Source organism: Candoia aspera, chromosome 3, assembly GCF_035149785.1.
Source record: "Candoia aspera isolate rCanAsp1 chromosome 3, rCanAsp1.hap2, whole genome shotgun sequence".
Classification (NCBI taxonomy): Eukaryota; Metazoa; Chordata; class Lepidosauria; order Squamata; family Boidae; genus Candoia; species Candoia aspera.
In genome coordinates this window covers 100,775,024-100,787,991 of record NC_086155.1, presented here as the reverse complement: position 1 = coordinate 100,787,991, position 12,968 = coordinate 100,775,024, and the positions used below count along the sequence as shown (strand labels likewise).

The 12,968-nt window shown below is 39.1% G+C and overlaps 1 protein-coding gene across 1 annotated transcript in view; it reads left to right on the top strand.

The window, feature by feature from the left end:
* Positions 1 to 12,968, top strand: part of HMCN1 (hemicentin 1) — a 269,695-nt gene that overhangs the window by 220,988 nt on the left and 35,739 nt on the right. The window contains exons 72-81 of the mRNA XM_063298423.1: positions 619 to 760; positions 1,579 to 1,723; positions 4,553 to 4,680; positions 5,059 to 5,215; positions 7,434 to 7,555; positions 8,649 to 8,813; positions 9,612 to 9,719; positions 10,250 to 10,387; positions 11,101 to 11,235; positions 11,953 to 12,222. Coding sequence (XP_063154493.1) covers positions 619 to 760; positions 1,579 to 1,723; positions 4,553 to 4,680; positions 5,059 to 5,215; positions 7,434 to 7,555; positions 8,649 to 8,813; positions 9,612 to 9,719; positions 10,250 to 10,387; positions 11,101 to 11,235; positions 11,953 to 12,222 — 1,510 coding nt within the window. The remainder of the gene's footprint in view (positions 1 to 618; positions 761 to 1,578; positions 1,724 to 4,552; positions 4,681 to 5,058; positions 5,216 to 7,433; positions 7,556 to 8,648; positions 8,814 to 9,611; positions 9,720 to 10,249; positions 10,388 to 11,100; positions 11,236 to 11,952; positions 12,223 to 12,968) is intronic.

Genomic DNA, 12,968 nt, shown 5'->3' with positions numbered 1-12,968 from the left:
CCTTGACTTTGTCCATAGCAGTGCTTACTCGGATTGGACTACCACTGTTTTTTTAAAAGCCCTTTCAAAGAGTGAAAAATTTAAAATGTGGAAAGTAGAAAGTGGAAGAATAGACCCCCCCTTCTTTTGTGGTAGTTGTGAGGTCTTAAAAAAAATCACCTCCACCATCACCCTAATTCATGTGCTGCCGAGCAAAAAAGTGAATCAGTAGTCCGGGGAAGGGAATGGCTGGATCGTTTGTGTTCTACAAACACAGCTGTAGAGACACTTGAATGTAGTGCTTAATGTGCTGAAGTAGGAAGAGAGGAACCCAGGTTCAAATCCACTCTGAGTCATGGAAACTCAGAATATAACTTTGGGCCAGTCACTGTCTCTCAGCTGACCTTACATCCTAGGGTTGCTGTTATGGGGAATAAAATAGAGATTGCCCTGAAAGCCATCTTGAGCTCTTGGAAGAAAAATGGGTAATAAATTAAACAAACAAACAAGGTATTCTTTATCAATATTCCCTCCTATTCCTAAACTCTATTGTTTCCCATCCTGTAAATAGGACAGATTCTATTGATTGTTTCTGTCCCTTATTGAAAAGAGATTCAGCTTTGAAAATTTAATTCTCAGGCAACTCCCCGAGTTCGCATCTTATCCAGTGGAAGATATTTGCAAATCAACAATGCAGATCTAAACGATGCAGCAAGTTATACTTGTGTTGCAAGTAATGTTGCAGGCCGAACCACAAAAGAGTTTGTATTGGCTGTAAATGGTAAGAAAAAAAGATAGATAAATCTATATGATCTTTGTGGGATATTTCCATGGGTGAGTTTTCAAGATACTAGACTTCTCAAAGAAACAGGTTTTGTGGTCTTTAATTTGTTTTATTTCTTGGTGGAAGAAAGTTCCCCAAAGGGTTTTTTGTTTTTCATTTTGATTAAAATGCATGTAGTTTAATTTCAAGAGCTGAAGCTGCTTTTGTAATTTTAAAGATAAATTTGCTGTTCAAAAAGGATGTTCTCCAATCTTTTTTTTTAAATTTTGCATAGCATTGTGTCCTTTGGTAAGAGAGCAATGCTTAGGAAACTTTAAAATATATGCTGTTTTTTTTTCCTAGTCCAGTATATGCTTACCTGGAAATCAGCTTCACTGAATATATTGTCCTGTATAAAATTAGCAAAGTTACTATACATTTTCAGTAGGTTGCACATAAGAGAGGCAAATAGGAATTTATATTATATAAAATATATTTCTGCTTTAAGTAAAATACAATACAGAAATATTTGTCATTAGTAGTCCATTAGAGCTGCTGTACCTGGGCTGCAAAATTCTAAACACGTATTCACTGATAACAGTGAGTTAGGATTTTCTGTATTACTCTGCTGCATTTAGTGGATGTCCTGATTTTTACAGCTCAGATCTGATAGATGTTTGCATAAAATAAAGCCAATTTTATATAGTTAAAACCTAGGGCCAGTATTCTGGGATAAAAGAAAATTCCATTTTGAGTGGAAGGCAACAGCTCATATTGCAACAAATCTTAGAGCAAACTAACTTCCTGATTCTGTCTGGGAATCTTCCTTTATATAGTTCCTCCTTCAATCAAAAACGGTACTCAGACTGTGATTGTGAATATTAATACGTCTGCTGTCTTGGAGTGTGCTGTGGAAGGCATTCCTGCCCCAAGAGTTTCATGGAGAAAAGATGGAGCTCTTTTTGCTGGAAACAGTGTCAGGTAAAGAATTATTTCCTGCACAGACATTCTGTGATACCTTCTCTATGTTTTTCTTAATGTATTTATTATGTTGGGAAATTGATCTCATTGACTGAACTTGTTATGTTCAAGTGGATAGAACAAAGAGTTCAAACATACCTGAATGGAAGGCTTAGATATCAGATTGTTGGGTGCGGTTTTTACTGAAGCTATACGTGTGCCTACTAGTGACTACATAACTTCGTCCATGTATGTAGTTTTCTTAGCAGGAGTGTGGAAATGGTTTGCTATTAGCTTCTTATGAAATGATTTTGACTAACCAGTCTAACCTACACTTCTGGAATTTCCTGTGGTCCCTCATCCAAGTACTAACTGTGAAGTTTCAGCCCATGTTGGACTCAGAAAATGAAACTTATTCGGAGTCAGAGGGGGAAACTGAAACTGATCAGGAGAGGGTTGAAGAAGAACCACCAGGAAGTGACTCAGCAGAGCAGGAGAAATGGCAAACGGGGATTGGACAAGCTCCTGTAAGGGATTTGAACCTTCCAATCAGTGAGTGAGACAGGAGAGCCAAGAAGCGCACAATCCGAAAGCAGCTTGATTGGCTGCTGGAGAGAAAAGGCACGGAAAGGATCAGCATAAAAGGCAGAAGCGCGAAGAGCAAGCTGCCAGAGACAACAGATCCTTCAAGCTCACAGCCATTGCAGAAGAGTCCTTACCTGCATCAGATGCCTTGCCTGTAGCCAGAGTGGAACCAGTGCCAGCATCTTCTACCTCTGTAGAATTGCCTTCTGAGCAAGCTGCTCCAGAGGATCCTCCTCTTGCCCTCCGTGCCGAGCGCAGCCTTGTGTCTAGCTCCGGACCTCATTGCCACGTTCCAGCATGATCCAGGTGTGCAGCCAGTCTTGCTCCTAGCCCACAGCCTTGCCTAGGATCTCCAGTCCAGTCCAGTTGTGCTTCAAGCTCTCAGTCTTGCCTAGAATTTCCAGTCCAGCCTTGCTTCCAGATCTCAGCCTTGCCTAGACTCTCCAGTCCAGTCCAGTCTTGCTTCCAGTTCTCAGCCTCTCCTAGATTCTCCAGTCCAATCAAGCCTTGCTTCTAGATCTCAGCCTTGCCTAGACTCTCTAGTCCAGTCCATCTTAGCCTTCAGAGCCAAGCCTTGCTAGAGGTTCCAGTCCAGTCCTGCCTAGCCTCCACGCTTCAGGCTGGTCCTATCCGCGTGCCAGCTCACAGATCCTTGCCTCCAGTTTCTGCCTTGCCATGCGCTCTAGCTTCACCAAGTCTGCCAGCTGTGATCAGAGAGTTAGCCAAATTCTGCCTTGCTGTTCTGCCACAGTCTGATCCCACAGCCTTGCCTGTTCATCCGTCATTGCCTGGGTGGTCTTGATTGAAATTGCTTTGCCTTATTATTCACCAGGACTTTACTGTTGTAAATAGCTGCTTTAAATAAAGAGTTTTGATAATAATTCTGTCTGGCCACTTCATAGTCTAAACAGGGACACTAACCAGGTCTGACTACTAGCTTTTTTCAGAATCACCCAAGGTAGCTAGATGCTCCACCTGCTTTGATTCAGCATGTATGACATTTCTGTAGATCTTGTGGACTCATGATATTTGCTGAGTCACATCAAAGCACAATGTGCTAGAGATGTCTGCACATGAAAAACTGTCACTGTGATTATATTTATACATTCAAAAAAATGTGGACTAAGTTTTGGGCCAAATAATTTGGGATAATATAAAAGCAGAGCCTGAGATTCAGATTAAATGAAATTTCTCCTATCTATTTTTATATTATGGTGAATTTCACTGATGTCTGTGAAATTAAAGCAAAAGTCCGTATCAGTCAGAAGAACCAGTAAAAAGAAAATCTCATTATATAGCATTAGTGATGGTCTGTCATTTAAAATGTAGATAGGGCTTTATACATTGGAACCTCTATAAAATTAACAAAGTTACTATACATTTTTGGTAGGGTGCACATACAAGGACAATAGGAATGGTGGTTGCATTCATTTCATGTTCATGACCTTCCTGAAGTTACTGCTTACACTTGGAAACCAAATGTTCTCCTGTATGGACTTTTGGTGTGATCCATACAGATTATATTTAATGTAATTTCAGCAATATTGGATTTTGACCCATGAACAGAGAACTGACAGAACCAACCAAAGTTTAAGTCTCTTGTATAATAAATGTTTGATCAAATGTTAAGAGTTTTCCATGCCCAAAATAGGACCCTCTGTTTTGTTCCCTACATTACAGATTACCACCTTTGGCATCAATTGAGCTAAAATCAAAGATAGTAGAAGATTATTACTAAATTTGGGGGGTCTGCTTCAGTTTTAGAAATATGCAAATAAGCTTTAAAACAGCAGCATTTAAGAGTAAGTGGGACTTATTTAATGTACCTGTACACTTAGGAATCTATTGCAGTAGTAGTTATTTTTCAGCAGAATAAGATACATAACTAGTAGTATCAGTATTTTATAACTATTTTCTAAAAGGCAGATTATCTTGGGAGTTTCAGTTTGAAGTCTCAGTTTTTGAGACTTTTTCAGGTAGTTTCTCATGCAATGCTTTGTAATTATCTGAGCTGAATATACAGTACACACACAGACACACTGTATATACTGGTGTTTATGTATATGAGCATATAAGAATATGTGCATGTTCTTATATTATTTACTGCAACTGTGGGAACATTTACATTTACATGTTTTTAATATTAATTTTCTAGTGGACTCTCTTTTGAAATAAAGGATGGAGGAAAAGTAGCTGTGTGAATAAGGGAAAAATCTCTGTGTGTGCATATTGAGAGTATGTTAAATCCCCTGTGTTTTACTTTAGATATTCACTATCAGATAATGGATCCCTTCATATACATTCAGCCCAAGTTACTGACATTGGGAGTTATCTTTGTATGGCAACCAATGTGGCTGGCACTGAGCGTAAGCGGATTGATCTTCATGTCCATGGCAAGTATGCCTTTTTTCCAGATAAACAAGTAGCATAGAAGAACTGGAATGGGCCTTAAAACTAAGAATGGTAGGCATGGTCCCATACAGGAACCATATAATCCCATTTTCTCTGCCACGCTGGGCTATTATGCGGGAATCACTGCTCATATTCCCTTTTGACTAGTTAGTTGACTGGACATCAGAAAGGGTTGGATTAGAATAAATGATGTCTGTATAGAATTCCCACTGTCCCTGAAGATGCATGAACTTGTGTTAGATCACTAGGGGAAGGGGGGAGTTTTACATGAGCTATATCTGCTATGATAAACTGTACTCTGTTTTCCATCCCTCATCTGGAAAAGACCCATGGACTGTCTTTTTCCCGTTTTCCTCTAGTTCCTCCATGTATTGCTCCAGGACCTGTCAACATCATAGTAACTGTAAATATACAAACCACACTACCATGTGAAACTACAGGGATCCCTAAGCCAGCCATAACCTGGAAAAAGAATGGGCATGTTCTCAATTTGGATCAGAACCAGAACTCATTCAGGTGAAATATGTGTTTTTATTTGTTTTTATCTGTGCAGAGCTGTGATTGCATATAGTGTTTTAAAGAGAAGAAAAAACCCTGCCCTTCCCTCCAGAGGTGGGGGGGAATTTCTGTTTTTTTCAGAAATACACATAGGGCAAATCTGTACTTTCTGCTTGGCCCACTCAGTGCTGCCTGAATGCAGGATCATCCTCCGTCTATTTCCAGCCCACTGCAAATGCACTCTGTGCCTGGTTTTCCATCTTCAGTACGGAATTCCTGTTTTCTGACCTGAGTGGTCTTAAGCCCTGCAGTGTGAATGGTCCACCGGGCTTCATTCTGTTCCAGTACCAGCCTCAGCAGTGATTGGCTTCAATGTCTGGTATATCCTCCCCTCTAGTTGTTCTGTGCAGGCATTTCATCCTGGCCACCAGGCTGCTATGTACAGTACTGGTCAGTGGTTGCTTGTAATGGTTGCCTATTCTAAAACACTATCAGACTCATGAGCAGGAATTCAAAGATATCTGATTTATTAAAGAATAGTATGCAGGATCACAGAGAAAGGTGAGAATGATGAAAGCGCGCCAAATGCAAACTAAAAAACCCTCGGTACAAACAAGATCCCTCCCCCCGTAGAATCTTCCCAGGCTCACAATCCCAGGTGCTCCTAACAGCTTCTGATGGTCCACGGGAAAAGTCCTTGAGCAGAGCACATAACCCAGACACATTCCATTGAAATGAACGTAGATACAGAGCTTGGTACAAGGTCTCACAGCAGCTCCCTCCCAAACAGAAACGTGCGTCAGCACCATGGCATGTGAAACGTTACGATGTACAGTGCACATTGAAACAGTGAACATGACATTGCTCTTTTTATACAATCTTGCAGTTTATCCAACAATGGCGTGTTAAATCAGTGAGGTATCCTCAGTCCTAGAAGCTCATGATCCATTCAACCCGTATGTCTTCCCATGGATACCCTTTCAGTCTCTTCTCAGGCTGTTTGAAATATGCTCCCCTTGCTTCACACCCTGTCCATAGTATTGCAAAGCATCTTTCTTTTCCTTCCCCCCACTTTTCTTTTGTAATATCCTTACGTTTCAATGTAGTAGTGTTGCTACTTTGTTTCTATGAAGCTGAATGATCGCTTCTTCCTTGCTACAAAATTTCTGTGGACTTAGAGGAGAACGTAGAAATGAAAGAACAACTGTTTCCTATTGTTTTGATTATTGTAGCATGAGAGCTATGGTGGTGCCTGAAGGGAAAAAAGAGAAAAGAAAAGTCTGTGATAGTGTCTAAAGAGATATGTGGGAAGGGGGTGTGAAGGCATCTGGGAAAATAAAGAATTGCCTATAGTCTTAAATTTGGGAATGGAGACTTTACGTTTCCATGCATTTTATGTGGGAATTAATCACCTGTGATTTAGCTCATACAATTGCAATGACTGCTTCATGAATATTACTTAAATATTTATGCCCCTCTAACATTTTGGCAATATTTGTATCTTTTGTTCTCATTAACTGTCTTGTTAAACCGCCAACAGTCTTCATTTAAGAACATCATTATGAGTGTGTGTATTTACATCTCACTTTGGATGTCAAAATCAAATACTGTGAACTACTAGATCATGCTTCTTTTTCCTTGTTTGAATCCCAAACAAGCAGACCTTGTCTGGATAAATTCACATAGCTGAGAAGAGTATGGGATCTTCCTTTCTCCTTGCAGAAAATATTGGAAAGGAATTTGTTGGAGATACTTTAGATGGAATAGGATGTTCTTTAGAGAAGGAAGGGCTTCTGTCACCATCTAGTTCAGTGTGATGATGACACTTAATTCTTTCATTTCCACTAGCATCAAGAGAAGCTATGTAGGTTTTTGCCAATTGCTTGGAGGCAGTGATAGCCAGGTTGAGAAACAGAATTAGGATCAGAGGCCCTTTCTGTTTCTTGTTATTATGATTTATTAGAAGAACAAAATCCTGATTAATTTTGTGTTGGGCACTACAATTAGATCTAAAGTGAATTCCTGGACATTGGGTTTCCAAACCTATTATCTCAATTTGATTCACAGAAAAAATTGGTGGGAACTTCTGCCTCCCTCCAGCAAAAAATTCTATAAGATAATAATGCCTGAAATCTATGTTTCTACTGCTCTTTTGCTTAGTGTCAGTATCTGAATTATATCTCCTGGGACAAACAGTATAATGAACTGTAATAATTCTCTTTATCCTTTCTTCTAGGCTTTTGTCTTCAGGATCGCTAGTAATCCTTTCTCCTACTGTAGAAAACACTGCACTTTATGAATGTACAGTAGCAAATGAAGCAGGCAAAGATCAAAGGACAATTAGTCTTATGGTAGAAGGTACAGTATTACATTGGAATACTTTCTTGTAAATTTTTAAAGCTTATCTACTAGGAAGTTTCAGTTGGAGAATTTTATTTTAATGATAAAAATCAGATTTAAAAATAAAATTAAAAATAGAAGAAGGGTGAGGATAGCAAAATGGAAAGCTGTTGAGTGTGAACTCTGGGACTTGCTAATCCATTCTGCTGCAGACCTTTTCTTTTGCACAAAATGAAAATCAATCCAATTAAAATGATACTATAAGACATTTTATTGTAGATCTGTAAATTACTTTAATATCTGTTTTGTTTGTATCACATATATTAGTCAATAATTAATCTATTCCATGAAGTATTTTAAAATCATTTTGCATTTAAAAAAGAAACAAGAAGATCCATGTTTGTTTCTGTATGCTGTTTTACCTAACATACTTACTTTGTATACATTTTATATAGATCTTTTCCTAATATGTATTGTTAATACATACACACACGCACCTCTTTTCTTATTACTGAATGTGCATTACTGAATTCAGCTTGCTCTACTTACGTGGTGTTTTTTTTTTAATGCTGCTTTTGAATCAAGAAATAAATTGATTCCAAGGCTACCTTATCATTTGCCTTGGAAGGAAATCAGGATGGATTTCCCCCACATTTTATGTATTATATAAATAAAACATCCAGTCTTCCTTCCATAGAATGACTCAAGTGAGGAGAAGTGTGAGAACTCTTCTAGGCCTCTATACGAAAGAATGGCAGACTGTTCTTTTGAATAGTAGTTCCTCCTGGAGTAGTGATGGGACACTATCAATCTTTTGAGGCTGAGAGATCTTCCTCTGAAAGAGGGCACAAAGAAGATTTCTGTGCAAATATGAAGCCCTAAATATAGTATTTTGGATCCCAAAAAAGAGATACCAAGTTCAAAGTATGATATCCATAAACTTATTGTTTCAAATGTGAATAGAATGTATGTATGTATGTATGTATGTATATATGTATGTATGTATATGGTGTTTCCTTTAGTTTGTTCTTATTGTTCTGGCAATTGTAGGTCAGTCAGGGGACATCATCACAATATAACTGATCAATACTTATATTTGTCTTTATTCTAGTGCCACCATCCATAGCAGATGAAGTTACAGATTTATTAGTAACCAAGTCATCCCCCATAATCATCCCCTGCACTGCATCAGGTGTTCCAATGCCTACAATCCATTGGACCAAGAATGGAATAAAACTTCCTTCACGAGGAAATGGTTTCAGAATTCTGTCTTCAGGTTGTGGATCTACAGTGGTCCTGAATACACATTGGGATTCATAGTTAGGGAAAGTGTTTCTGACAATTTCACTTTCTATTTGGGTCAGAGAGTCTGACTGAACCTATTGGCAATTTATTGTTTCTAGTCACTTGGGTCTCATTTCACCAGCAGAAAGTAGTAGAATACAAGGAGTGATTTGCAGGGGAGAAATTATCCAGTGGAAAGCATGCATACCTTTGCTCAGGCCTATTGTTTTCCCACTTTATCTCCCCATCCAACTTCATTTCTTCTTGCCCAGGTTAAACATAACTTTGTGATGGGAAGCCTTGAGTCCTGCCATGAAAACAGTATATAGCCAAACAGAGATGTGTTGTGATAGTGATGGGGTGTTGCAATAAAAAAATGTTGAGGAAGATGGAGAGCTGAATATTACTGCTCTTGCCTGCTGTATAAAATAGGATGTTTTGTCAGGAATGTATTTCACATCAAGGTCTGCAGCAATAACTAAACTCTTCATATATCCCTTCAATCACTGCCCAACCTGTGATGATCCTCCTCTTGGAATTCTGACAGTCTTATGCTGTCCAATTCAGATGTGATGTAGTAATCTCTCAACCTAGATTTAATGCAGAATAGAGAAGATTGAAGAACATATTGCTATTCCACTGGAACACTTCAGACTCTAAGCACTGATTTAGAACAGCTTCCACTGGTTTCATTTTTCTTGGAATTGTCCTCAAACTACCTGAGAATTGCCAATGGTCACTAATCACTGTTTAGCATAATTGATGGAAGCCTCTTATCTCTTCTTTTTAGGTGCTATCAACATAAGTACTGCTCAGCTGGAGCACGCAGGAAAGTATACTTGCACTGCATGGAATACTGCTGGCTCTGCCCATACACATATCACCCTTCATGTTCAGGGTGAGGTGGGAACTTGTATGTTTCTTATCTCACTTACAGATTTTTTTTCACACAACTATAAATCTAAGAGCTTTCTACACATTCAGAACAGACAAATGGTATAGCCCTATGCACTACCAAACTGCAAGGATATTCTTTATTTCTTCCATGTAAAAGCCTATCAAGGTTTAGAACTAAACATATTAAAGAAATAAGTCTTAATTAAACCTTTCACCTGATTACTAGCTTTCTATATTATAGAGGAAAATTCTTCCACCTGAAATACTGTGATTAAATTTTTAGATCTGCTCTTACCCTGTAAGCCATTTTACTTAATACTAAATTCTTGAAATCTTGAGAATAAAAATGTTGTATGTTGCTATTTGTGGAACTGTTGGTAGCTGTATGTTGCAATTTATAGTCTGATGGTTTTAGTCTGGTAGAAGGACTCGGAGAAAAAAAAAATGCCCTGAAAAGCAATTTATATAGATAAAGCAGTAAGGAGTTTTTTAGATCACTAACCAGCTCTTTTTTTTTTGTGCTCCTGTTAGAACCACCAACAGTACGAATGCAACCTGGAGCATTAGACGTTATTCTGAACAACCCAGTTCTCCTACCCTGCGAAGCATTAGGCACACCTCATCCTGTAATATCATGGCAGAAGGAAGGGGTCAGTGTTACTACAACAGGTATTTTGTTTTGATCATAATTTTCACTTCCCTTCAGAGCAATTAGTGACATGCAATTGAAAGGGACTTTGCACTACAATTCTGTATTCTACAAAAAGGGATAGGCAACTTTGCTGCGCCAGAGGCATTTCTATAGAATATACATGTGTTTTGAGTTCCCTCACCACATGGCTGCCATGGAAGACTGGCCTATTTACAAGAAGGCTGCTATAGTAGACAAAACACCAATTTATTAGAAAGCAGACTAACCTCCCAGGATGCTCTCTACTAATCTATCCAGGGGTATCTGTGTGCAATTTAAGCTCTCCCCTTATCTATTTTTATATTTTTTTGTAAATATCTGAAAATTGTGAATATGTCTTCTTATTCAAAACTTAGTTACTTCTCTTATTCCTCATGTATCTTGTCTAGGATTTAACCTGCTCTTCATGTCATGAGTAAGGATGGCGAGCAGGGGGCTCCCATCCAGACTGTTAAGCGCATGCGTAGCACTGAGGAATTAGGTAGCCATTCCAAGAGACACAGATCGGGCCCACCTTAACCTTTGGGGTTTATATGTCTGGATTTTCCCCACGCTTCTTCAGTTTGTTAGGATTTTCCTGTTATGTAGCAGCAATAAAACACTAGAGACCTGTTCCTTGTCTCAGTGTGGTTCCTGGCTGTTAGGACACTTCATTTGTGTCTTATCTAATACAGTCTGTATGCGTTTCTAGGGAATAAGTATACAGTGCTTCCCAGTGGCAGCCTGCAGATTGCTAAAGCTGCTGCTGAAGATGCTGGAACTTACATGTGTGTTGCTCAGAATCCAGCAGGCACAGCCCTTGGGAAGATCAAATTAAAAATTCAAGGTAAGTTTTATACATAACCCACAACTTTGTTATCTGATGTTGCCATAGAAAACAATAGACACGATGTAAGAGTGCTTTTCACTGACCATTGTGTTAGGAACTGTCCCTAAGAAATGTATCATTTTAGAAGGAAGGGGAGAAAAAACACAGCATTTAGTTCACCAAATGAGGTCAAAGGTTTACAAGACAAAAATAGCTCCACAGCTGACCTATGGTGCCGAATAGTGCTTGAACAAAACCAGACCCGTTTTTAAGAAGTATCTTGGAACCAACAAGGATATGCCAGCCCCCATGGTATCTACCCGGAATATAGCTACTCAGCAATTAAAGCCTTTACCTATTGTGGAGGATTCTCCAAATAGACCCTGGTAGACTACCCAGAATGTGCCTGAAAGAAACTATGGCTCAGCCCACCATATGGAAAAACAAACCTATTGAAGTTATCTTGCAGCATGCGCTATCAATCCAGTATCTACTCTCAGGTGGATACCAGGCCAAGGAAATAGTTAAACAGAGAGTCTTGGCTATCAGTTCCCTAACTGATATAGAGTTCCTTGCAAGCATCAGATGTTTAAAATGGTTAGCCAGGAATAAAATGCCATTTTGAATAGGTCAATTTGTGGGGAAGTGTATTGTATGTATGTAATGTACATATGTAAAGTTGATTTGTTGTCTCTAAAATTCAAACAAAAATTCAATTGAGCAATGACTTTTCAGTTCCTCCAGCTATCAAATCACATCTCAAAGAATATGTGGTTGTTGTGGATAAACCTGTCACCCTGTTGTGTGAAGCGGAAGGCTTCCCATCTCCTGTGACTGCATGGCAAAAAAATGGACAGCTCATTACAGAGTCCATGAGGCGACGAGTTCTCAGCACAGGGGCTTTGCAGATTGTCTTTGTTCAGCCTATGGATACTGGACGTTACACCTGCACAGCTACTAATATGGCTGGATCCAGCAGCTCCAGTATGGAACTCACTGTCCTTGGTAAGTAAAATAAGACCTGGAAAACTTGAGTTAGTTTATTAAACACTGAGGAAGCTAAAATAATGAGCAGCTTTTAAATTTCTCATTCCACATATAGATATATAATGATCGCTTTAATCAACAGGCTATTGCAGAGAATTAAACTCACCCTTAAAATAGTAGGTGGAAACCGGATATTATATATTATTAACAAAATCACCCTATAACTACAAATCTGGAAACAGAGGGTAGAATCTGCTATAGCTGGCTGAACCTTTAGTGCATTTTGTGCTTACATAGCCAAGAAGGGAAGGATCAAAATGGCCCTGCCTCCAAACCACCAACAACAGTGACCAATGGCAGTGACCTACCCCACCATTGACTGATGAAGCCTGCAGTGACAACCACTTGAAATGTGAAGATGGTCGATTATAATCCAATGATCCAGCCAGTGGTGTAGTATGTACACAGATACACACACCATAGCCCGGCGGCCATTGTGGTCCTTCTCTAAGTTATAGAGCTGTAAAATTGCGGACCAGAGGTGGATGCCTACTAGAAGCAAGCCCAAAGTGGGGACATGGGAGAGGCAACAAGGAGAGGAATGGATCCTGCTCAGCTTTTGCATCTGGATATTTTTTTAAAAAACATTAACACTCACCTTAGTGCAGCTTCCTAATTTCTCTAAATATTATACCTAGTCATGTGCTGGCAGGACAGAAAATGCATGATGTTGTGTTAGCTGATTTCCTGGACTGAATCCAGAT